The 26,502-nt window shown below is 40.9% G+C and overlaps 1 protein-coding gene across 7 annotated transcripts in view; it reads right to left on the bottom strand.

The window, feature by feature from the left end:
* Positions 1-26,502, bottom strand: part of Stim1 (stromal interaction molecule 1) — a 175,806-nt gene that overhangs the window by 19,177 nt on the left and 130,127 nt on the right. For all 7 annotated transcript variants that reach the window (XM_017322078.1, XM_006507535.4, XM_006507536.3 and 4 more), the window contains exons 4-6: positions 9,665-9,776; positions 6,779-6,894; positions 2,628-2,805 (exon numbers count right to left, since the gene is read on the bottom strand). In XM_017322078.1, the coding sequence (XP_017177567.1) occupies positions 2,628-2,805; positions 6,779-6,894; positions 9,665-9,776 (406 nt within the window). The remainder of the gene's footprint in view (positions 1-2,627; positions 2,806-6,778; positions 6,895-9,664; positions 9,777-26,502) is intronic.

Here is a 26,502-nt window from a genome sequence, read left to right as displayed (position 1 = left end):
AAAGGAAAAGAAAAGAGAGATAGTGTTTAGAATTGAGGTAGAGAAAGGCCAGATGTGGTGGCATGTGCTTGTAGTCACTTAAGAGGTAGAGACATGAAGATCAATGAAGTTCAAGACGAACCTGGTCTATATCCAAGATCCAGGCTAGCCAGTGAGACATCACTATCATCACCAAAAGTAGTAAAAAGAAAGAGAAAATATAGACAATAGAATTAAAAGCCCCCTTGGGGATACTGTCTATTTAGTTAAAAAGAAAATATCAGGCGATGAATATCTGGTGATGAATAAACCCAACACTCAGAAGGTAGAGGCAGGAAGATGAATTCAGTCACCCTTGGCTAAAAATCAACAGAGAAAATGGATGACTAAAAGGCACATCAGACTTGTCTGTGGCCACGGCGCTGGTAAGAATAAACAGTGGGCTACCAGCAGTGCTGCAACACAAACAATTTTCTACCTACTGTGCCCTTGGAGAAGGAGTTGCTTTTCCTTAGAATGGACGCCAGATGGCGATACATGCACAGCTAACAAAAACATCAGAGGTGCCATTTCCCCCATCTCCAGTCTTGCTGATGTCTACTGTCCCATGACCCAACTGCAAGAAGCTGTACCACCAGAGAGTCAATTCTTCACTGAAATGCTGTTGCTTTCAATACAGTCTCTCCTGAAAAAGCCAGTATTACCACACCCTTCTATTACAGAAAAGTGGACCTACTATGTAGTAAAGACAGAGATCAATATATAATATTATGTGGAGAAATGAGTAAATAAATGTACAATTAAGCACTGTCCTGCTCAAAGCAACCAATCAATAAGGAAGAAAATTAAGCAGCCCGACTGAAATCTCATGACTGTGGCTCCAACACTTGTGTGACTAGGGACATTTCACCTGCTTCTTCATAGCAAGAAGGAAACAAAATTCTTTTTTTTTTTTTTTTTTTTTTAAGAGTCATTTCTTTTTTTTTTTTTTTTTTTAAAGATTTATTTATTTATTATATGTAAGTACACTGCAGCTGTCTTCAGACACTCCAGAAGAGGACATCAGATCTTGTTACAGATGGTTGTGAGCCACCATGTGGTTGCTGGGATTTGAACTCTGGACCTTTGGAAGAGCAGTCGGGTGCTCTTACCCACTGAGCCATCTCACCAGCCCGGAAACAAATCTTGCTTGACTCAAAGAATTATTTTGAAACCAGTGAAATCCTAGTTGTAATGTATATGCACTGTTACATTAACTCACACCAAAACTTCATGATAACAGTATCTTGCTGTGCATTTCTAGAGATATGAGGGACAAAGTGGCATGTGGCCTCTGTACTCTGTCAGAGAAGGGCTTGTGTGTGTATGCACAAGTCCTGGGGGGTGGGGGGTCTGTCTGTTGCTTGGTGCTACAGGGGTCATTAAGCTCAGGAGGATTAGGAGAGCAGGGAGGGCTGGAAGCTTAAGTTTTATCCCCAAACTTGGAATGCCTCTTGCTTAGATTCTTTTGTCTTTGGAATGAAAACAGTGCATGTTTTTCAGATAAATGAAGTATGGGAATTGTTTAGACAGCAGCAGTTAGCCCCTAGTTGGCAAAGGGCACAAAAGCAAAGTAACCATGAATCAGCTTAGAAATCAAACTGCTCTTGCTCTCTAAAAGCTCATAGAAATGAATCTGTTGAAGCTGCTGCTGCTGCTGCTGGAGAGTGTCAAAACTCAGAGCTCAGGGTTGGAGAAATGGCTCAGCAGCCCTCTTCTTCCAACATGTGGGTTCTGGAACTAAACTTAGCCTATCAGTTTGGCTGCACCTTTACTGGCTAAAGTACCTTCCAGGCAGACCTCTAAGTCCAGTTTTAAGTGGAGTTTGGCATATGTTAGGCATGTACTCTGTCAACTAATATCAACAATATTCTCAGCCCTTTTCGTTTTCTTTTTGAAACAGTCTTATGTAGCCCAGTCTCAAACACGTTAGTAGTCTAGAATAACCTTGTGCTCTTGATTCTTCTGCCTCCATCTCCAAAATGCTAGGATTACAGACATGTGGCACCATGACGGCTAGCTAGGTTTGTTAGGTTTCTTTGGGAGCCATGGGAAACAGTTAGCTGTATCCGTTTACATGAGAAAGGAAGCGATCAAGATGTAGGAGACCAAGCAGAATGATCTTAACGAGCCCCCTGCCAGGGAGGCTCTACACCTCTGGCAGCTATGCATTTCTCCCTTTCAGGCTTAGAGAGAAAAAGGTGGGGGGTTGTTTTGGTTGGTTTTAAATAAAATAGAATAAAAGTTCCTCTCAAGAGGAGTATCTACCCAGGGCAACTGAATTGGACACCAGGAAGCTAGGAACTCAAAACAGTTCTAAAAGGATGGTATAGCCTTTATGACCATGTCAACAGGGTGCCACAGGAGACTTCTAAGAGCTGGTAGTACCAGATCTGTAGTAAAGAAGCAAGGTCTTGCCGGCCATGGTGGCGCACGCATTTAATCTCAGCACTTGGGAGGCAGAGGCAGGCGGATTTCTGAGTTTGAGGCCAGCCTGATCTACAAAGTGAGTTCCAGGACAGCCAGGGCTATACAGAGAAACCCTGTCTCGAAAAATCAAAAAACCAAAAAAAAAAAAAAAAAAAAAAAAAAAAGAAGCAAGGTCTTACCTTTCCTGAAGGTCATGCAGACTCTGCTCAGCCCGGTGTAACCCTTCCAGATCCTTCATCATTTTCTTCATGTGCTCCTTAGAGTAACGGTTCTGGATATAGGCAAACCAGCAGCCACCCACACCAATAACGATAGACACCACCAGCATGAAGTCCTTCAGGTGATTATGCCGAGTCACTGCCGGACAGGGAGGGCACAGTGAATCGGGGCACTCCGGGCACACTTAGTTTGCAACTCACTGCATCTTCTCCTCAGTGATTCCTCTTGTAAAAGGCAGACCTTTCAACTTAGAAGGAACTGCTTCTCTTAAACATACATGCACATACTAACATAATAAAGTCTGTGCCTATCTCTCTACCTGCCAAGTCCTCCTTTGGATTGGATAATAGGCCTGAGAACAATTCTGAAGGCTTATTTCTCATCCTTCCCTAAGATATGGTAAAGAGAATAGTGCTGCCTCAGTGCATTCCCAAGTGCTAAGCGTAAAAATATATGTCACAATGTCCAGCTATTCTTTATCCTCTTGATATGTCCTTTGATATACAAAAGTTTTAAATTTTGAAAAAGTACAATGTATATTTTCTTCCTTTTGTTTCTTAGGTTTTTGTTTTTGTTTTTTAAAAGAGGGAGACTGGAGAGACAGCTCAGTAGTTAAGAGCACTGACTGCTTTTGCAGAAGACTATGGTTCAGTTCCTAGCAGTCACATTCAAGAGCACACAACCACCTGGAACTCCAGTTCCAGGGGATCCACTGCCCTCTTCTGGCCTCTGTGGGTACCTGTGATTATGTGGTGCAAATACATACATTCAGGCTCACAAACAGACATACAAAATAACTTTTTCAAAGCAGTATCTTGAGGCAAAATTCATATAATACAAATTAACTGTTTTTAAATAAACAATTCAGGGGCATATAGTACATTCCAAACATGTCAATACCAACTCTACTAGTTCCAAAGCAATCCTATCGCTCCAAAGTAAAACTTACTGCCCATGAATAAAGAGGAGGGGGCTGGGTGTGGTGGCATACATCTTTAATCCCAACACTCAGGAGGAAGGGGCTGGTGGACCTCTGTGAATTTGAGGCCAGCCTGATAAACATAGTAATCGCTAGAATAGCCAAGGATACATGGTGAAATCCAGATACTTTGTAGGAGATGGAAATGGGGAAAGAAGAAAGCTGGGAATGTGTGTAGCTCAGCAGAAGACCATTTGCCTATCATATGAAAAAGACTTGGGCTCAGTTCCCAGTGACAAATAATAATGAGGATAGTAGTAATATAATATAATTAATAATATATTTTATCAATGTATAATAACCAATATATAACTAATAATATTAGTAATATATCATCATCATCATCACCATTTCTCAGCCAGATACCCTACACAAGAATGATTTCAAGGTTGGCCTAGAAAACTTAGCGAGACTTTGTCTCAAAATAAAATTACAAAATGAATAGCTTAGTAAGGTGCCTATCTAGCATGTGTAGGGCCCTAGTTTGAACCCTAGCACTGAGAATGAAAGAAAAAGTCTATAATCCCCCTGGGAAGCTGAAACAGGAGAGCGCTGTCAAGAATCCAAGTCTAAGCTGAGCAGTGGTGGTGCACGTCTTTAATCCCAGCACTTGGGAGGCAGAGGCAGGCAGATTTCTGAGTTCAGGGCCATCCTGGTCTACAGAGTGAGTTCCAGGACAGCCAGGGCTATACAGAGAAACCCTGTCTCAAAAAACTAAAAAAAAAAAAAAAGAAAGAAAAAAAATAATCTTTTTCCTACCTAATAAACATCTTCTCCTCATCCCCTCCTCTTTCCAGTTCCTGCCCACCACATGTATTTTGATTCTAGAATGTGTCTATGGATTTACCTATTCTGGGTGCTTCATATAAATGGAAACACAGAATATGACCTTCTATGCTAGTTTCTGTAATTTAGCATAATGGGGTTTTTTAGGTATCTATACTACAGTGTGTATCAGGACTCCTATTTTATGGCTGAAAACACTCCATTGCATGTATATAATACAATTTGTTTATTCACTTATCTGTTTATGAATGTTCAGGATATTTCTCCATTTAGTCTTAGACATATGCTATTATGAACATATGTATAAATGTACTCATTTGAGTACCTGTTGTAATTTTGGTGGATATATACTTATCTGTGTAATTGCTGGGCTGTGGTAACTCTTACGTTTAAGTTTTTCACAGGAACTGTACCACTTTACATTATCATCGACAAAGCTAGAGAGTTGCAACTTTTCATATCTTATTTTTCATTATTTAGAAACTCTTATTAGGAGCTGGAAAGATGGTTCAGCAGTTGAAGTACTTGCTATACACTCAAAAGGACCAGAATTTGGATCGCAGCACCCACATAACAAGCTAGGTATCTCACAAATGCCAGTAAGCTCTGAAAGACCCAAGACCCTTTTCCGGCATCTGCATGTGCACACCAGTAAACATGTATAAACACATACACACAAGATAAATAACTAAAATAAGCCAACAAACAATATAAACGTCTAAAAAGAAACCAAAAAGTCCAAACTTTTTTTTTAAGACAGGGTCTCATGTGTAGCCTGGCTGGCCTGGAACCTGTAAGTAGACCACAGTGGCCTAAACTCACAGAGATCTGCCTGCCTCTGCCTCCTGAGTGCTGGGATTAAAGGTGTGTACTGCCATGCCTAGCTGAAACTACTATTATGGTTGTTGTTATAGCTATTCTAATCTAGATGGTATGAGATATTCTTAGCTATGATACTCTGCTTGTCTCAGGAGTAGTTTTCTAACCTCTGACCACCTCTACTCTAGATCACAGTCAGCATATAAATTATATTTCTAGAAAAAACTCTTCAAGTCCTTGTTAGAGTGCCAGTTTAACCTCTTCCATTAAGGCTTCTGCTCTGATCATCTGGACCTAGCAGATGGAGCCTGGACTCTGGTCCTTATGTTAGTTGATTCTTCCAGCTAGAGTACTTGATTTAGTCTGTAGTTTCTGCCTTTCCCTCTTATAAAGCAGAGTTGGGGGTTGTTAAGATATTTTAACATAGACATAAGCACAACTGTTAAGAGGCTCTCAGAAAAAAAAGTAAAACACACCCAAGAACAGGTTTGTGGGTTTCTTAAAAAAGAGTTAAGGCAAATAAGACATGCCCAAGAATAGGTACAGGCCCTCAAAGGAGATCTGCCTTCAGTTTCTTTCCGCGCACACACTCTCAACCTCACATACATAGGATTTTACTATGCAGCCCAGGTGGGCAACTACTCAAAATTCTCCTGACTCGGCTTCCCTTACAAGATTGGAAATGTACACCACCACACACTGTTAGAAATTGTGGTCTCTTTTGTTCTCTCTTGGCTCCATTAAAATAAGAAAAGAATGGCAAAGCTAACCATTTTCACCAATCAGAACTCCAGAGACTAAACTATTTAATAAGTGTTCATTGCTACATTAAAAGCACATTTAGTCTTTCTCAACCACCCATGAACAGTTTTCAGTAATCATTTCCTTCCCTCTGCACAAACCCAGTGATGGCAGTGAACAGCTAAGAAACATTTGACCTATATGTATCACCCACTTGTTTTAGCCTTCCTACTCTAAGTTATTTCTTCCATCCACAATGTCTTCTCTTGATAAATTCATGGAATAATGTTAGGCCCCCTCTGAAAGACAGAGATGATGTGCCACCTGTCCTAAATAGTTTTCTCTGTCCCTAGTCTGGAACATAGACTACTATAAGTACTAGTACTCTGCAAGAGTAGAGAATAGTGGTTTTAGTTTGGCTGTGCAGAATTTGAACCCAGGGCCTCATGAGGGCTAGGTGAGCATTTTATCACTTGAGCTACATCCCTCACCTGGAATGCTCATGTTATCCCTCTAGGACAGACTATCATTAATTCATCTAGGTCTTCCTATAGGATCCAGCACAGCAATACCAAAAACCGGATCTTTCCTTAAAATATTTAATGAATGAGTAGATTAAATATTTAAATACGGCTAGACTAAAATAAGGCTATATCATATCTTAATGCCAGTGGATAGTGAAGTTGCTGTCTTGAAGGAGTGCCATTGAGACCCAGGATTCAGCCTAGCCACTCCCAATGGTTTTGGGTTCCACAGCACAGCAGTAGACCTCTACATAAGACTCACAGAGAGGAGGCCCAAACAGCACTGTGTCCAGGGCCTTCAGCTGCAGCTTCTGCCTGTGGCTCCGATCTGTCATCTTCAGTACAGTCCCTGTCATGGTGGTGTTGGTTACTGCTAGCCTGTTAAGAGAAAGAATAGGGGTCAGGTTTTAGACATCAAAAAGTTCTTTGGAATAATTATTTATCTCTTCCAGGAGCACATTCAGTTTTTGTGATTGCTCTCCTCTGTACCCTAGAACACAGTCTAAACAAGTGAGTGTATTGTATTGTATTGTATTGTACTGTACTGTATGTTTATGAGTGTTTGCCTGTGTGTCTGTCTCTACACTAGATCTAGGTAGCACCCACAGAGGCCAGAAGAAGGCACTGGATATCCTGGAACTGGAGTTACAGATAGCTGGGCTCCCATACAGGTGCTGGGAATTGAACCCAGGTCCTCTGGAAGAGCAGCAACTCTTCTTAGCTGCTGAGCCATCTTTCCACCACCAATAAGTTGTCTCCTAACAGGGAGTATTTACCAAGAATTTGATCACCCTCTCTCTCCATATCTACAATCTCCTAAGTACCCTACCCTCTAAGGACTAACAATCTGTGGGCATTCCCATACCTAATTATACATTTTTATGCTTCTTGTTTATTTATTTATTTATTTATTTATTCTTGTTGTTTTATGTATGTATGTATGTATGTATGTATGTGTGTGTACATATGTGGAGGTCTGGAAACAACTTTCAGGAGTTGATTCTCTCCTTCCACATTGTTGAAGGGAGGTTTCTCTTATTTCTCCCAGGAGACATAATTCCAGGCTAATTAGCTCATGGGCTTCCAAGAAATTCTGTCTCCACCTCCCATATCACTGTGAAGTGCTGGGATTACAGATATGCACCCACACACCTAGCTTTTGTTTTAAAGTTCTTGGGCTCAAACATAGGTGTTTTACTTGCTGAGAATCTCACCAGTGATTTCTCTTGTGCTTCTGCTTCTAGGAATTCTCCTATATATTTGTCCCCTCTGCTCTTCATGAGACAATGTATTCTCTTGTCCAGTCCAGGTCAGAAACCATGCTCAATGACCCACTTGTTCTTGGGCCTTCTAAACAGCCCCAATTCTAACCCATTGCTACTACATATAGACGTGCTTATAAACCACTGAGCTAGTCCTATTAATAACTATCTTAGTAAGTGCAATACAGTTTACTCCCAATAAGATTAATGTAGGTTTTATGACCTTTAACCACACTGATAATAAGACTTTGACTTATTAAAAATTAAAATGACTGAAGAAAAATTAGATTTCCTCATTTTTCTGTTAAAACACAGGAGGTATAAAAGGAGATGAATATAAGATACAAAAAGGTGGAAACCACAAGCCTGAGTCCTCTAAGGGCACAGTTAACACTCACTACCCTGTACCGTTGGTTATCTTTTCTCCTACATAGCTTTGTTCCCTCAGCTACAAGAAAAGCTTCTGACACCACAGTGAGTCTTTTCTACCTCTGTATGAGCATAAAGGAATGGCAGCTAGTCCTCCTCTGCACTTGGAAGGCAATCAAGGGCACCTAACGAGGGAGGTAATGAGGCACTGTGAGCAGCTGGGCAGGAGATCTGGCGTCTGGTCCTAAGCGGTCTCACTTGTCTAATCATAAGCTGCTTGGTTCCTCCCCAGACCTCAATTCTTCTTTATGTAAATTTTTAATTTTATTTTTTATCACAAGGTGCACAAGGTCTCTGTGTATCCCTGGCTGTCTTGGAAGTCACTAGGTCAACCAGGCTGCCCTCCAACTAACAAAGATCCGCTGTCTTCTGCCTCTTGGAGTATTAGGATTAATGGCATTCACAACCACACCTGGTCTTCTGTGTAACTTACATAAAGTGGCGTGCTTTCTGAAAGCCTGGGAATTCTTAAATTATTTAGGTCACTTCTGCAAAATGGATTCTGTATTATCACCATTCGTCCTACGAGCTAATTCTCCGTGACACCAGTGATGACAGTGTTCACTAGCACTATCTAATAGTGTTCTGCTATCTCACATGTGTACTGGCTTGTTTCTGGGCAACTTGACACAGCTGAAGTCATCAGAGAAGGAGCCTCAGTTGAGGTAAAGCCTCCATGAGATCTAGTTATAAGGCGTTTTCTCAATTAGTGATCAATTTGGAATGGTCAAGCCCACTATAGGTGGTGCCGTCCCTGGGCTAGTCGTCTTAGGTTCTATAAAGAAGTAGGCTGAGCAATCCAAGGGAAGCAAGCCAGTACGCAGCAACTCTCCATGACCTCTGCTCCTGTCTCCATCCCTGCTTCAATTCCTGTCCTGGCTTCCTTTGGTGATAACAATAACGTGGAAGTGTAAGCTGAATAAATCCTTTTTTCCCCAACTTGCTTTTTTGGTCATGGTGTTTCACTACAGCAATAGAGTCCCTAAGACAACCCTCATTGATCACTGCATCCTCACAATAGACTTAATAAGTCGGTTTACTTTATTTACTTGTAGTATATGGGGTGGGGAGGTCATGTTCTATGGTGCACGTGTACAGATCCATTTGTGTGAGTCAGTTTTCCCTTTCCATCATGTGAATTCCAGAGATTGAACTCCAAGTCATAAGCTTAGAGACAAGTACTTTACCCACTGAGCATGCCTGGCATATACTCAGCAGTCAACAAATGGAAGCCATTGATATGATTCCCAGGAGTGATAAAAATTATTACATAAGAAATCAAAACAAAGTGGCCTTCATGCTTTAGAGCAAACACACAATAGATATGAGAAGAGCAGCTGGTTACAGACTCTGCTGAGGATGAAGCTTTACTGAATTGTCCAGAGCAACCTGAAGACAGACCCACTCCCAGACTGTTCTCTACACCCTCAAGGGAAAAATCCCACTCAATTTCTAACCTTGGCATGGCGTGGCCAGTAAGCTGCAACTTCCGGAAGGTTTCCTCATACTGTGGCAGCTCCACATACGTAATGAGCCACTGTATCACCTCATCCACAGTCCAGTTGTACACTGTAGAAAGACAGAGAAAGACATTACTCTTTGAGTTAGTTGTCCTCCCCCTACCCCCGTATTCCTTTTGAGTCTAAAAGACCACAGTGTTGAAGTAATTTATGATACTCTCAAGCAGTGTGCCTTAACTTACACTTGCTGCTGCAGCCATGCTGAACACGCACTTGTCATGTTTGTGTTCTTAACATTTCCGTGTCCAAAACATCCTTAAGTCTGAAAGGGGTAGACTAACAATGATTGGTTTCAGCCAGAACTGACCGGGACAGAGTAAAAAGCAATAATTTGAGAGGAAAGAGATATTCTATATCTTGAATGTGGTGATTATACAAATTATGACATCTACCAAAATCTATCAACTTTATACTTAAAATAAATATATTATGGAACATAGTGCCTCATGACTATAAAATCCCATCTTACAGAAAGCTGAGGCAAAAGGATGGCATTTCAAGTTGGTCTGGGCTAGAGAGTGAGACCTGTCGAGAGTAAATACATAGACCCTACCTCATAAATAAAATAAAATAATTTATCTGTATTTTCTTTATGTCTCAATACATTTTATTTTAACATAGTTTTAAACTTGAGCATGGTGAACACACCCATAATCCTAGCACTGGGGATATTAAAAAAAGATCATGAATTCAAGGACAATTTAGCTACATAGTGAGATTGAAGCTGCATCTATCTCAAAACAAAACAAACAACCAAAAACCACAAAATAATGTATGTATTTTTAGATAAGGACTGACATGTCCCAGGTTGTCCTGGCACTCAAAATGTGGCTAAGGATGACTGTGAAGTTCTGATCCTCTTCCCTCACCTCTCAAATGCTAAGATTCCTGGTAGGAGCAATCACACTCAGCTTATTTGGTGTTAGGGATCAAACTCAGTAATCTAGGTAAGAGCATGGCTACATCTCAGGCCAAGATAATGGTTTGTTTTTAATTATTATAAATGTTATCAGTACTGAGAACCACCCATCCAATTTAACCAATTTTCAGCATGGCCCACATAATGCCAAGCTTTCTAGAAGCTGGTTTCCAGTACAAAAACTTAATAGCACCAGTGAAGCGTGGATTAAAGAAATGGATGAAGGACTGGAGAGATGGCTCAGCAGTTAAGAGCACTTGTTCTTACAGAGGACCACGGTTCAATCCTTCCATATAGGAAAATAAAACAAAGGATAGTAGGATTTTATCTAAAATAATTCATTGACAGAAGCCACCTAAGAAAGGCTATGGCAAGCAAGTGAGTTTCCTGGAGATGACCCACAATTTTGCATGGCTGTGATGGGTGTACTCTGGAGAGGCACAGCCCTAGAGACTTCTTCCCAGGATTGCTTCTTACTGTTGATATGCCCTTCTTGCCATTATTACATAGTCCAGTGGTTCCTGGGCACCAGCCCACCCTATTGGGCAAATTTCTCCATGGATCAAAATGAAGATGCATGAATTAATGCTATTTAGATGAATTAGTGACTCTATAGAATTCCTGATTTCATTCAGATAATTTTAGGAAGAAAAATTAAAGAGATGGTTTTAGTTGTTTTGCAGTAAGATAATAAAGTTAGAATCAAGAAGAGAATGTGCACCGTCCTCATAGAATAGTAAGGAAAGGCTGCATAATACGGAATACAATGAGCTTTCATAAATTACATTAAGAAGAGATATAGATTTGTCTTTCATTCTAGGTCAGGTCCAAGGATGTGACCACAGGTGTGAGCCATGATAAAGCAAGGCCATGTGAAACTGTTGCTTTGAACTTAACTATCAACATCCTTTTGCATCTTCCCTTTTGTGTAACATTTTATCTATGAGGTAATTTTATGAAGAACTTTTGTTTAAGAAGGTATAAAAAGGCTAGAGAGAAGAAATAAAGTGTGGCCTTTTAGGGCTCTGCTTCATCCACCAATGTATATATAAATATATATCTGTCTATATGTATGTATATACATATGGGTATTGATATATACATGTGTAGGTTATGTGTATGTATATAAATGTGCATATGCACTTGTGAAACTGATGAAATAGGTGGTTGGATTAGACCTCTGTGTGTGTGTGTGTGTGTGTGTGTATGTGTGTGTGTGTGTGTGTGTGTGTGTGTGTGTGTGTGTGTGTGTGGTGTGTGTCACATTTGCAAATCCAGGAGCCAAAGCAGTTTAACAAATTCACCGCTACAAGATGGGTACTTTACAGTTATTCTCTTATTTGAAGCTTCTATGCAGAACTGCACTGTCTAAGAGGCAGCCAGCAGCCACCAGTGGCTGTTTAAGTTGAAATCTCTTAAGATTAGGTTAATAAATCCTCTTCATCAGTGGTAGCACTCAGCCCTGAGATATACAATAGCTACAAGCCATCAGTGGCCACCATGCTAGACATCCCAAATTATACAACATTTCCAGTACTGTACAAAGTTCTGTTCCACAAAACTGGTCAAGATAGCTTACTATATATAAATTTCAAATTCTATATCTTTATATTTCTTTTGAATAGGTAAAAGTAAAAACAGGAGTGTGGAGATGGTTTTCAGGTAAACCACTTACCACACAAACTTGAGGACTTAAGGTTGAATCTCCAGCACCCACATAAATGACAGGTGGTCATGGTGGCCCGCCTATAATCCCAGCACCTTGGAAGGCAGAGACAAGTAAAGCCCACTAGCCAGCCTAGCTGAGTCAGTGAGCTCTCAATTCAAGAGGAAGATCTTAACTGAATACATAAAGTGGAGAGCAATTAAGGAGAGCACCCAATGTCAGTCTCTGACCTCCACAAACATGTGAATACATGTGCATGCATGCCCACATACCTGTATGGGATGGCTAGTTCTGTGTCAGCCTTACAGAAGATAAAGTCATTTGGGAGGAAGGAACCTCAATTGAGAAAATAACCCCATGGCAATAATATGGGGGCATTTACTTGATTGGTGATTGATGTAGGAAGGACCACATTGTGTGCTGTGCTACCCTTGAACTGGTGATGCTATAAAAAAGCAGACTGGGCACGCCATAAGGAGCATGCCAGTTTGTAGTGTCCCCATGACTTCTGCTTCAGTTCCTGCTTCCCTCCAGTTTCCTGCCTTGAATTGCTACCCTGACTTCTGTTTATGATGAACTACAAATGTAAGCTCAATTGGACCCTTTCATAACCAAGTGCTTTTGCTTATGATGCTTTATCACAACTAAGACTATGTGTGCCCACACACATGCACAAACACAAATACACATGACCAGCATACACACACATATACATGCAAAAACAGAAGCAAAAAAATATTGGCTCATATAGCTATAAAAACAGGCTCTCAACTTCAGTGACAAATTTGAGTTTATATTTATAATTAATAAAAATAGTTATAACAGAAGACAACTGTCTGGGAGTTTAGAAGATAGTGTCAGCTGGGCGTGGTGGCGCATGTCTTTCATCCCAGCACTCAGGAGGCAGAGGCAGGCAGATTTCTGAGTTCGAGGCCAGCCTGGTCTACAGAGTGAGTTCCAGAACAGCCAGGGCTACTCAGAGAAACCACCTTGTCTCGAAAAAAAAAGAAAAGAAGAAGAAGGAGGAGGAGGAGGAGGAGGAGGAGGAGGAGGAGGAGGAGGAGGAGGAGGAGGAAGAGGAAGAAGAAGCAGCAGCAGCAGCAGCAGCAGCAGCTAGTGTCCTATATATCTTGGGGGAAGGGCTGAAGAGCTGGGTCAGGGATTAAGAGCACTTGCTTTTCTTCCAGAGGACCTGAATCCAGTTCCCAGCACCCAAACTGGATGGCTAATACCTACCTGAGGACTCCATGGTAAAAGAAAAGATCCAACTTTCAAAAGATGTCATCTGACCTCTACATGCACACTGTAGCATACACGTGCCCATACTCACATACATATAGACATAATGAAATAATTTTAAACATATATTAAATTTAGTATTTTAACAACTACTGTTTTTATATAAACTACAGCTTTTAAAATGTAAAATTATTTTGTATATGGGAATTTGCCTACATATGTTTGTGCTTTGTGTGAGCAGTTCCCTTGGTGTCCAGAAGAGGGAATTAGATCCCCCTTGGTAACCAGAGTTACAAAAGGTTGTAAGCCACCATGTGTGGGTTCTAGGAAATTGAACCCCAGTCCTCTAGAAGAGCTATTAGTGTTCTTAACTGCTGACATATCTCTCCAACCCCACAAAATGTAATTTTATATACATACATATAAAATTTTATGTACATATATATATACACACACATATACACATATATGCGTATATAATATACACACACATATTTATGCAAATATATATTTGAGACACAAATCTTGGCTGGCCTGCAACAGGCTAATCAAATTCACAAATTCACAGGGATCTAACTACTTTTGCTTCCTAACTGCTGGAATTAACGGTATGGGCCTGCCGGGCGTGGTGGCACACATCCTTAATCCCAGCACTCAGGAGGCAGAGGCAGGCGGATTTCTGAGTTCAAGGCCAGCCTGGTCTACAAAGTGAGTTCCATGAGTTCCAGGACAGCCAGGGATATACAGAGAAACCCTGTCTCAAAAAAACAAAACAAAACAAAAAAAAAGGTATGGACCACATGCCTGGAAACAATTCAAATTTAAGATAAATGTTGTCCAGTGGGAGACATAAACTACCAAGAATTGACCCCAGAGAGATTGCTATAGCACTGCATGACCACCTATATGATCTTATAACATTATAATGATCATGGATCATTTTACCACCAAGAATCCACTTCCCTTTTCCTTAATAATAATACTCTGAGTTTGTATTGGGAGAGCCACCTATCCTTTGCTCTCAGATAATATGCTTCAGACCATGCTAAATCCATCTCTAGGAGTAGAACACGTAAGTCAAGATGAGCCAACTAGTACATTTCACACTCCGGGATACAGCTATTTCTGAAATAAGATGTAAAGAAACAAAGGTCTAGGATTTTTGTTTCTTGACTCACAGGGGACTGTCTTGCATGTTGAGTCTATTGGTATCCAGACAAACTGATCCTGAACTACAATATTAGTAATGATTATATTAACAGAAACCATCACTTACATAGTACCAAATGATGATAGTGTTTAAGCATCTCAGATATTTTAACTCACTAATCTTTATCAATACCTCATGAAATAGATATCCTATTTTATTCTAACTATAATGATGATGAAACTGAGCCACTAAAAGATTATACATAATCTTCCCAAAGTTATCCAGCTAGAAATTGTAGGAATTGGTAAGATCAAGATTTTGTCTCAGACTGATTCTAGAGCTCATTTTATAAACCATTATGTTATCTGTCTGTCTATCTTCCTTCTTTCTGTCCTATCTATCTACCTACCATCCCATCCACTCACCCATCTATCCATCCACTGATCTATCCATCTCTCCTCCCTGTCTCTGTTGCAATTCCCACTCAGAGGCAAAACAGAGTCAGGAGATGGATTTAACTGGTATCATTAAACCTCAGAGTCAGAGAACACCTGCTCAAGGCCCCTCATCCATAGATATTTTAGTTTTGTACAAGTTAACTTCTCTCTTTTGCTTACTGAAAATTGAGAAGAATTTCTGTTATAATAGAAGCCAATTCTAACCAAAAATATTACCAAGCAATTATTCACAACATGGTAAATCACATGATCACCAACGTCAGAGTACCATAGCAGCTCATCTCTTCATATCTCAATGTTGGGGGTATTTCAAATGGGCAATCATAAAAAGTGTCTTTTTAAAATGATTTTACATTCATGTGCTGTTCGGACATGTTTAAAGTTTACCTCTATTCATTATCAAAAGTTAATTGCTGCTTGGTGGATGGGTCTTGCCTTTAATGCTAGTACTCAGAAGGCAGAGATAGACGGTCCACAAAGGAAGTTCCAGGCCAGCTAGGGTTACACAGTAAGATGCTTTCTCAAGGAAAAAAAAAAAAAAAGCAAGTTAATTGCTATATAAAGGAGCAAAAGTAGACTTACTCACAAGGAGTATGTTCAAACCAATTGAGGTTAAATGAGATCATGATTTACTGCACAAATCATAGTTCACAGTAGCTTAGCTAGAGAGAAAGGGTGGAAGGAATGTGTCATCAAATGGCTCCCATAATATAGACTGAACAACTGAACTGCAGCAACAAGATATCATTTCATTGGACTTTTCAGGTTTTAGTCTTTTTTTTTTTTTTTTTTTTTTTGGTTTTTTTGAGACAGGGTTTCTCTGTACAGCCCTGACTGTCCTGGAACTAACTTGGCTGGCCTTGAACTCAGAAATCTGCCTGCCTCTGCCTCCTGAGTGCTGGTATTAAAGGCGTGCGCCACCACGCCTCACTGACTTTTAAGGTTTTAAAATGTATTGTTATTGTTTGTGATGTACATAGAGACCGGAGGTAAGAGAACAACTTGAAAAACTAAGTTCTCTTTCCTACACGTGAGTCCCAGAGGTTGAACTCAGGTTGTCAGGCTTGGTAGTAAGTACCCTTTTGCTGAGATAGCTGCTTTTCTTATCAGAGAGTGGGAGTACAAGTATGTGATCTAGGCATGTAGGAGGCTGAAGCAGGCTGACCACATATTTAAGGCCAACTAGATCTACATAATAAATTTGAAAACAGTCTAGGCTATATAGTATGTCTATCTTTTAAAATATGTTTTTTTTACATTTATATATACATCTCACATAGCAACTTAAGTCTCATTATATGAATACAGAGAGAGAACACTTAAATAACACAATAAAGTCAGGCATGACAGCTCATAACTGCAATCCCAACACTCAAAAGGCAGAGATTGAAGGATCAGGAGTTCAAGGTTAGCACTAGCTACACAGCAAGTTCAAGGCTAGCCTGTGAAAAAAAAACCCCCAGATAGATAGATAGATAGATAGATAGATAGATAGATACATACATACATACATACATATATACATACATACAAACAAACAATTTTGATTGGTACTGCAGGTTCAAAATAAATTATCAGTCCCCAAAAGAAATCTGCATATTACTTGGTTTTGAAAACCACTACCGTCAGCAAGAAGTCAAAATGTGTAACAGCAGAATAATTTGGTGAGATTCATCATCATCCCCTCTGAAGATCCAAATCAAAAGCTATCTTTCAGAAGAATATTATCTATTCCCTTTAATTGTCAGGGAACAGCAAGGGTATGGGCCACATTGTAATCAGTTTTGCTGGTTTCAATGAGAATTTACTCACTCAAAGAGTAAGTTTCCTAAGTGAAAGTTCCAGAACTGTTCTAATCATCGCCTCCAAACCAGCATCATAAAGCTTCGTTTCCAGTGTTCAGCTTTATAGCTGGAGAGATGCTCAATAGTTAAGAGCACTGGCTGCTCTTGAAAAGGACCGGAGTTTGGTTCTCAGCACCCTGTCTAGTGGCTCACAACTGCCCATAAACTACAACTCCAGAGAATCTAAAAGTATTCATTGAGCAGCCACATACAAATACTCACACACGTGCACCTCTCTCTCACACACACACAGAAGGGGGGGGCTGGCAACTCAAGGTCATCCTTGGCTGTGTAGCAAATTCATATCTACCCTGGACTACATGAAATTCTGTCTCAAAACAAAATTTAAAAATGAAAAAATAAAATTGGTTCATTTATCTAAGTACTTCTGAAATGTCTGTCAAAAACAGAGCAACTTAGGTCTATAATTCTATCCCTTGGGAGTCTAAAGCAGGTGGAGTAACAGGCTACCTGTGCTAATTATTGTTACTGTTTTGGTTTTTCTTTTTTTTTTTAAGATTTTTTTATTTATTATATGTAAGTACACTGTAGTTGTCTTCAGACACTCCAGAAGAGGGCATCTGATCTCATTACGGGTGATTGTGAGCAACCATGTGGTTGCTGGGATTTGAACTCAGGACCTTCAGAAGAACAGTCAGTGCTCTTAACCACTGAGCCATCTCTCCAGCCCCTGTTTTGGTTTTTCAAAGCAGGTTTTTCTGTGTAGCCCTGGCTATCCTGGAACTCACTCTGTAGACCAGGCTGTCCTTGAACTCAGAAAGATCCACCTGAAAGGCATGTGCTACCACTGCCCAGCGGCTACCCATGCTTTATAAAGAGGCCCTATCTTTAAAACAAGAAAGCAAAAACTCAGATAGATAATTCTCTGATCGTAGGCAGGCATAACCATACCTGTTTTTTTTTTTTTTTTCAATCACTCTCACATGAACTACAAAGGTTGGCAATTTGGAATATGTCCCTTTATGCTCCTGCTTCCACTAAAATGTAATACAACAAAGGAAACCAGGAAAACACCTTGAGCACAGCAAAGTTGAAGGCAAAACTGATTTCACGCTCAGGACAAAGGCTTTGATGCTGAGTGGTTCTGAGAGTAGCTTAGACTATCAGGAGGTGGGAGGAGAAGGAGCCAGGAGAGAAAATGAGGTAGGTAGGCAGGTATATTGAATGTGCTCTGAGACTGTTTCTAGAAGACAAGATACCACAGACCCTTTGTGTAAACAAAGGGTATCTAGCTAGTCACTGCTTGGTTGAATGTCTAATTCCCAGTCAAAAATACATTGGAAGAAAGAAATTAATTTCCAAGAGATATATTCAAACCCTATGGCTTGAAAAGGATAATGGATTTAGTGTTAAGAAAAATTCTGAGGAAAGTAGAATGAATTAGCTATTATTACTGAAAATGAAAATATATCCTAACACATTATCAATGTAGTCATTTACTGTAGTTGGGAATGTCTGGTAATGAAGGGATAAGAGAGTGATACACATGAGGCAGACAGACAAGTGCCAGCCTGTAAAGTTCAGAAAACAACACAGCCCTGTAATTGTGCCAAGTGAGCATGGCCTCATCCAACACAAAGAGGCCTTTCTGCTTGGCGTGTAGAGTGAAAGGAAGGCACCTTTTTTGTTGGTAGAAAAGCCTGAGGCCAGCGGTGCTTCAAGGGCCTTTTGTCTACTAAGAAGACGCCTTAACACAAGCCTGGGCATAAATCCTTGGCATGTTCTAATCAGCACCCTCCACATGGAGACAGGCAAGACTCACTCTAGACCAGTGGTTCTCAGCCTCTGCATCAATGACATTTTGTTGGGTGGGGTTATCTTTATTGTAGGGGCTGTGCTCTGGATCACTGCAGGACATTTAACAAATATCTCTAGCATGTACCCAGTACATGCCATCAGATATCTCTAGCATGTACCCAGTACATGCCATCAGCAATGCTGCTGTTACAATAAAAACATCTGTCTTCAGGTACTGCTTAATATGTCCCTCAAAAGGCAAAACTGGCCCCACCTGAGAACCACTGCTCTAAATACTGCATTGAGGCAGAGGTTCTCTAAGGGGATGATTGTACCCCAAGGATGGCTTCTGACCAATCGATCCCTATACAGCTAAGTCATAGGGAAAGATATGGCTTCAGTGTCATGCCAAACCTCAAGGCAATGTTTTGTTTATTTGTTTGTTTTTAGCTCTATGTATTATTCAGTTACCCAGGCAGCAGCCCCATCTAGGCAGGGCTTGATAGCATGGTGTCATCCACCTAAAGTCACGGCAAACTGAACAACATAAGCCATAATGAGCTGTATCCTCCATGTTATCTGTATCTCTGATAGCAACTCTGAGTTTCAGCATGATCTCATGCAACAATCTAATTGAGACACCAGGGCCTCTGATGCCTAAGAGTCAAGTACCTGAAAGTTAAGTCTTATTCTACTTTCTCATTCCACTTTTTTAGTATTGTTAGTGTTTTTGTTTTGTTTGGGATAGGATCTCATATAGACAATATAGGTCCTCATACTTGCTATGAAGTGAAGGACGTCTGTACTCTGAGAGTGATAGGATTACAGGCATGCACCATCAGGCTCAGACTACATTCTCAACACCCCCCACCCCAAAATGGAAAGAATCTCTGGCCAAGGAAGGAAAAAGGCCATACACAGCAAGTATAGAGTGGCTGCTGACAATATGAGACTACAGAACTTGGCAAGAAGAGCTTATAAGAGATCAGGTACAGATTACAGGTGACAAGAATGTCCAAACCCCAAGAGGACATTAGACCAGGAAAACAGTATCCTAAAACCATGCACCTCACCAATCCTGTCTTGTGTGGTCCCTAGAATATCAAAGACATCATCTATAGGCAAAATGATGAACAACACTATACAGAATAAGAAAAGACTAAACTCTAGAGATTATAACAACACTCAAAAGAAAGATACACTTGTAGATATCGGGAGAACATGATTTATTGAATATATATGGTGCCACTGGTAGGTTCTTATGTTCCAGTAGATAGCCCCAACGTGTGTGTGTATGTGTGTGTGTGTGTATGTGTGGTGTGTGTGGTGTGTGTGTGTGTGGTGTGTGTGGGGTGTGTGTGTGTGTGTGTGTGTGTGTGTGTGTGTATGTGTGTATTATTAAAACAAACAAGCAAGAAGTTGGCAAACTGAGTGTTAGAATCAGGGGTGCTTAGGAGGACGGAGGACTACATGAGATAATATTTCATTGCATGCATGTGAAAGATTCTCAAAAATAAAAGTTTTAAAAGAAAGTAAGAATCTACAAGACAAGTAACTGTCATCTCCAATCTCTTTGTTTCTGGATATGTCTGGTTGCTTGGTTAGTTTTGTTTTTTGAAACAAGAGAAACATAGAGCTTACGCTATCTTCAATCTCACTATGTAACTAAGGCTGGCCTTGAACTCCTGATCCTCCAGTCTCCATTTCCCACATTCTAGGATTACAGGCATGTGTGTCTAGGCTTGGCCCTGCTAGCTTTGTATTATAAAATATATAATATAAATTTGAAGCTAAAGACTTTAATTTCCATCTCATCTAACATGGACAATTTGGGATAAATGACTTAACTGATATGAGCCAAAATTTCCCTTTCTTTAAAATATTCATTCTGCCACTCAATAAACATTTATTTAGTACTCTTCCAAGCTAGGCCCTGGAAACAGAGCAGAGCTAAGAAGGAGTTCCCTATTTCAAGTACTATAGCTTACAATCTAGCAATATCTATCAGTAGTAATTGCCTGCACATACATTTATTTTAAAAAGGAGTGCATTGCCTGGAGATCTAGCTCCACAGTTAAGGGAGCTAGCTCATTGCTCTTACAAAGGACCCTGATTCAGTTCACACCCACATCACAGGTCTCACAACAGGAATTCCAGTTCCACACATATAGTGTACATAAACTCATTCAAGCACACACACACACATACTAAGTAAAAGAATAAATAAATACTCCTTTTAAAAAATAGAGTGGGGCTGGAAAGATAGCTCAGTTGTTAAGGGCATCGAGTTCTCTTCCAAAGGACCTGGATTTAATTCCCAGCGCCGACATGCCAGTTCACACTGTCTGCAACTCCAGTTCCGGGGGACCTGACACCGTCACACAGACACGTGCAGGGAAAACAATGCATATGAAATAAAAATACATTTAAAAATAGCATGATCAGAATTTGGGTAAACAGAGATTCAGAACCACCAAAGAAAGAAATAAGAGCAATATCCAGAACTACAAAGTGTGGGTCATGCACAGAGAACACAGATTCCAGTTTGTCTGGAGTCCAAGGTCATAAATAAGGACAAGGAAAATAAGAAGCTGCTGAAGCTAAATGATAAGTTCTTGAAAGTAGGCCATCTCCAACTCAAGGATAATTCATGGAGGTAATTATTAAACACCCCCTACTTACTAGAACCTACTCCAGGACCTAGAAATATAGGAGAATACAAAAGTCACAGATCCTCTGGTGTTTATGATTCTGAGAGGAAAGGCAAAAAAGACGGTCCGAACTGAGTCCATGAGATGCTCCGTAGGTAAAAGTACCTAAAAACCACTTGCTATCAAGCCTGACAAACTGAGTTTCAGTTCCTGGGTCTTACAAAGTGAAAGGAAAAGAGCAACTCCTGCAAACCATCCTCTGACCTCTTACACAGTAAAAGAAGCTGGCATTATAGTCCCATGCTTTTAACCCAGGCAGAGGTAGATGGATCTCTGTGAGTTCAAAGTTAGCTGGTCTACATAGCAAGTCCCAAGCTGGCCAGGGTTACATAGTAATACCATGTCTTAAAAACAAATAAATAATATAATAAATATATAAAAATGAAAAATCTACAATAAAAACATCAAGTGGTAATACAGTACAATTAAGAAAAACTAAGCAGTAAGAGAATAAATGTAAACAGAAAAGTCTTTTTAAGGAAGGAAAGGCCTCTCTGCTGCCGTGCCATCTGATTAGCTGAGGTGGAGCTGTGAGTCATGTGGATACGTGGGGTAAGGGCACATCAGCGGAAGGAACAATAAGTCCCTCCTAGCACTCCAGCTATAGCTATCCTCCAGGCATGTGCCGAGGCAGATCCTGGGCCTTGGCCAATCTTTTCTCTTGCCAGGGAAAGAATACGCAATAAGAAACGAGTCCTGAGTCAGTATCTCTTTCCTATAATGGACTTGTGGCGCCTGTAGATGAAGCCCTCATCTACTTCTGTGGTTTCAAACCCTCACCCCAAGAGAACGACGTCTATTAGGGGAGTTGCCAACCCCTTTTTGAGTCTCCTCACACAGCTATTAGTGCACTGGCTGGTCACCTCGTCAACCTCAGTTAGTCATCTGGTTTGACAGTCAAATATGGCCTGACAGTTACAAATGTGGGCTTTGTAATCATGTGTCTTGAACCAAACATCACTTATTAAATGTAAGATCCCAGTCTCATTTTTGTTACTTATAAAATGGTGATAAGTAGAGTTTTTAGATGGTGTGGTAAAGACATAAGGAACCTCTTTTCCAATAGTAAGTGCTAAAGAAATAGTAGCTGGCCAACAATGGTGGTACAAACCTGGGATCCCAGCACTTGGGAGGTGGAGCCAGAAGGATCAGGTATTCAAGACCTGCCTCAGCTACATCTGCTATCATCACCATTTGTTTATTCACTCATTCATCAATATTTTATTAGTACTCCCTGTTGAAGCTGCTAGGGTGCATCACGAGCACAGAGATGAATCTTCATGAACTCCATCCTTAAGAGCTCTCTCTGAATGAACTTGCAAGAGTAAATGAATGAATAAGACAGTGTGGTAAGTGCTCTCTTTGAGAAATAAGGTGATAAGGAGGCTGAGAGAGACATGGAACTAGTTGACAGAAAAGGCATCACAAAGCTTACTTGTAGGCTAACCTAAAAAATTAAAAAGGGGCAGTAGAGATGGTTCAGTGGTTAAGAACACTGTCTGCTCTTCCGCAGGAATTAGGTTCATTCCCAGCACTCACGTGGTAGCTCACAGCCCTCTGTAACTCCAGTTCCTTCTCTGGAGATTTGACACTCTCTTCTGGCCTCTATGGGCTCCAGGCATACACATGGTGCACAGCCATACATGCAAGCAAAGCACCCATATACACAAAATAAAAGATTTTAAATTTAGTTGAACAACTGAGTTTTCTAATCTATTCTATGAACAAACCAGCTATACAATCCTCCCAAAATGGCTCCTCCTAAGGATGGGATGTAACCTGGAACTGAGTTGTCTAAGAGGTTCCCTTCCTACTGCCATCTGGGAATCTTAGTTCCTAGTATGATGTCAATATCAAACCCCAAAACATCATTGTGAAAATATCTGGGTCTTGGGCCTAGGCCTCCGACGAGAGGCCCACTCCACTAGGTTACTATGCAAGCCTCTGGTCTATTAAACACCATAAGGACATACTATTAAAGGCCCCATACAGAGCTACAACAAAGCACAGAGAAAATCAGGCTAGAGAAATATTGGCGGGGTGGCTGCACAGCAGCAGGACAACCTTGAAGCTTTGGGATGTGAAAAAGTAAGATGGGACAATGGTAGAGACAAGGACAAACTTTTGACTTCTTTCCTAATCTGAGCTGATTTCAGTACTAAGTGTTAGAAAGTGGGATCATATAAAATGCTGACTTCAAGCAAACTGATAGGGAAACTGGCAGGGTAACAGGCTGTAATTAATGTGTTAAGTGCAATGATGATATAAACATAAGAAGTCAGGGGGACACAACACACAGTATCTAGACTGTGGTTTTTCAGGAAAGATTTCAAAAGGAGCTATCTAAAGAGAATGTTTGTTTGAAGCAGGATCTGAGGTAGCTAAAAGTGGCCTCTAAGTCTCTATGTAACCAAGAATGATTTTGAACTCCTAACTCTCTTGCCCCTATTTCCTAAGTGCTTAGCTTACAGGAGTGTGTCATTATACATGATTCACACTGTTCTACTGAGAATATTACCTAGAGTTTCATGTATATTGGGCTAGCATACTACCACTTGAGGCCACTTCCCTTTTTGAGAGAGGGTATCTCTATGTAGTCTTGGCCGTCCTCCTGGAGTTCACTATGTAGACAAACAAGACTGGATCTCCTGCCTCCTGAGTGTTATGACTTATTTTTTTCAAGACGGGGTTTCTCTATGTAGCCCCAGCTGTCCTGGAACTCACTCTGTAGATCAACCTTGAACTCAGAGATCTGCCAGCCTCTACCTCCTAAGTGCTGGGAATGAAGGCATGTATTAACACACCCAGCAGTCTTTTTTTTTTAATTAGGTATTTTCTTCATTTACATTTCAAGTCCCCCATATCCCCCCCCACTCCCACTTCTTGGCCCTGGCGTTCCCCTGTACTGAGGTATATAACGTTTGCACGACCAATGAGCCTCTCTTTCCACTGATGGCCAACTAGGCCATCTTCTGCTACATATGCAGCTAGAGACACGAGCTCCGGGGGGTACTGGTTAGTTCATATTGTTGTTCCACCTATAGGGTTGCAGATCCCTTTAGCTCCTTGGGTACTTTCTCTAGCTCCTCCATTGGGGGCCCTGTGATCCATCCAATAGCTGACTGTGAGCATCCACTTCTGTGTTTGCTAGGCCCCGGCATAGCCTCACAAGAGACAGTTATATCAGGGTCCTTTCAGCAAAATCTTGCTAGTGTATGCAATGGTGTCAGCGTTTGGAGGCTGATTATGGATTGGCTTTTTGAGACAGGGTTTCTCTGTATAGCCCTGGCTGTCCTAGAACTCACTTTGTAGACCAGGCTGGCCTCGAACTCAGAAATCCATCTGCCTCTGCCTCCCGAGTGCTGGGATTAAAGGCATGTGCCACCACGCCCAGCTTCCTTTTTTTTTTTTTTAAGAAAGAAAGAAAAGAAGAAAGGAAAGGAGGGAGGGAGGAAAGGAAAGGAAAGGAAAGGAAAAGAAAGGAAAGGAAAGGAAAGGAAAGGAAAGGAAAGGAAAGGAAAGGAAAGGAAAGGAAAGGAAAGGAAAAAAGGAAGGAAGGAAGGAAGGAAGGAAGGAAGGAAGGAAGGAAGGAAGGAAGGAAAGAAAGAAGGAAAGAAAGACAGACAGACAGACAGAAAGAACCTCATCATGTAGACCAGGCTAGCTTCCAATTCAAGTCAATTTTCCTGCCTCAGTCTTCCAAAAGCTGGCATTACAGGTGTGAACATACGTGCCTAGTAATGTATTTTAAATTTAAAAACACACATCAAGTCCTGGGGATATAGCTCAATGGGAGAGCACCTTCTGAGTTCAATCTGAAGTACTTTGAAAATAAAATAATCAATAATGAAAAGAGACAGAAAAAGATACACTAAACTATAACAGGTGGAGGACCTATACCTGGAACCTGTAGGTGTGACTTAGCAGAGGGAAGTTTGGTCATTTATGGATATTAGAAGCCCAGATCACTTTATCATGCACTCCCTCTTTGCTTTCCAGTCACCGCAAAGTAAACAGTTTCCCTGCCAAGTGATCTCTGCCTGAATAGAACACCTTACAGACCAAAGGCAACAAGGCTTCTGAAATCAAGAGCCAAACAAAATCTTCCAAACAAAATGTATTCCTTTCCGTCTCTGCTCCCATCCAGGGACTGCCCCACCTGGGGATCCATCCTGTCTGCAAGCAACAGACACTGTTGCTGTTGGCAAGAGGTGCTTGCTAACAGGAACCTAGTGTGGCTGTACCTTGGGAGGTTCTGCCAGCAACTGACCAGTGCAGATATGGATGCTTGGAGCCACCATCAGACTGAGCTTGGGGATCCCGGTCAGGAGGAGCTGAGGGGCTTGCAACCCCACAGAAAGAACAATGTCGGCTGGCCAGACTGCCCAGTTCTCCCAAGGACTAGACCACTATGTACAGGGATGGATCCATGGCTCCAGATACATATGTATCAGAGGTTGGCCTTGCCTGACATCAATGGGAGGGGAAGCCCTTGGTCCTGTGGAGGTTTGATGTCCCAGAGTAGGGGGATGCTGTAGCAGTAGGGCTGGTGGGTAGGTGGGGGGGCACCCTCATAGAGGCAAGGGGAAGGGGGAGAGGGCTGTGGGATGGGGATTTGTGAAGGAGTAACTGGGAAGTGGAAGATCATTTGAGATGTAAACGAATGGAATGATTAATTAAAAAAGAGAAAGAAAAAGAAAAAATGTGTTCCTTTCTCGGTAAATGATAAACCAAGCAGCTAGAAACATAACCAAGGTTAAGTAGACTTAATATCATCAGCCAATGCCTTGATTGGCATTTTTACACTAGCCAATAGAATATTTGTACAGATGAGCATGTGCACATGAACAGACTATAAGTTAAGACATAAAAAGGAAAAAATATTTATAAACCAGTAAAGGTTTCAACTGAATGTGATAGTGTGCAACCATAATGTAAGCACTAGAGAAACTGAGGCAGGAAAATCATGGAGTTTGAGGGCCCTGGCTATATAGAAAGTTTCAGGCCAGATAACAGGTAATCCTAGCATT

The sequence above is a fragment of the Mus musculus genome, chromosome 7, assembly GCF_000001635.26.
Source record: "Mus musculus strain C57BL/6J chromosome 7, GRCm38.p6 C57BL/6J".
Classification (NCBI taxonomy): domain Eukaryota; kingdom Metazoa; phylum Chordata; class Mammalia; order Rodentia; family Muridae; genus Mus; species Mus musculus.
Note: the sequence above shows the minus strand (reverse complement) of the source record. Positions and strands in the feature narration are given on the sequence as shown.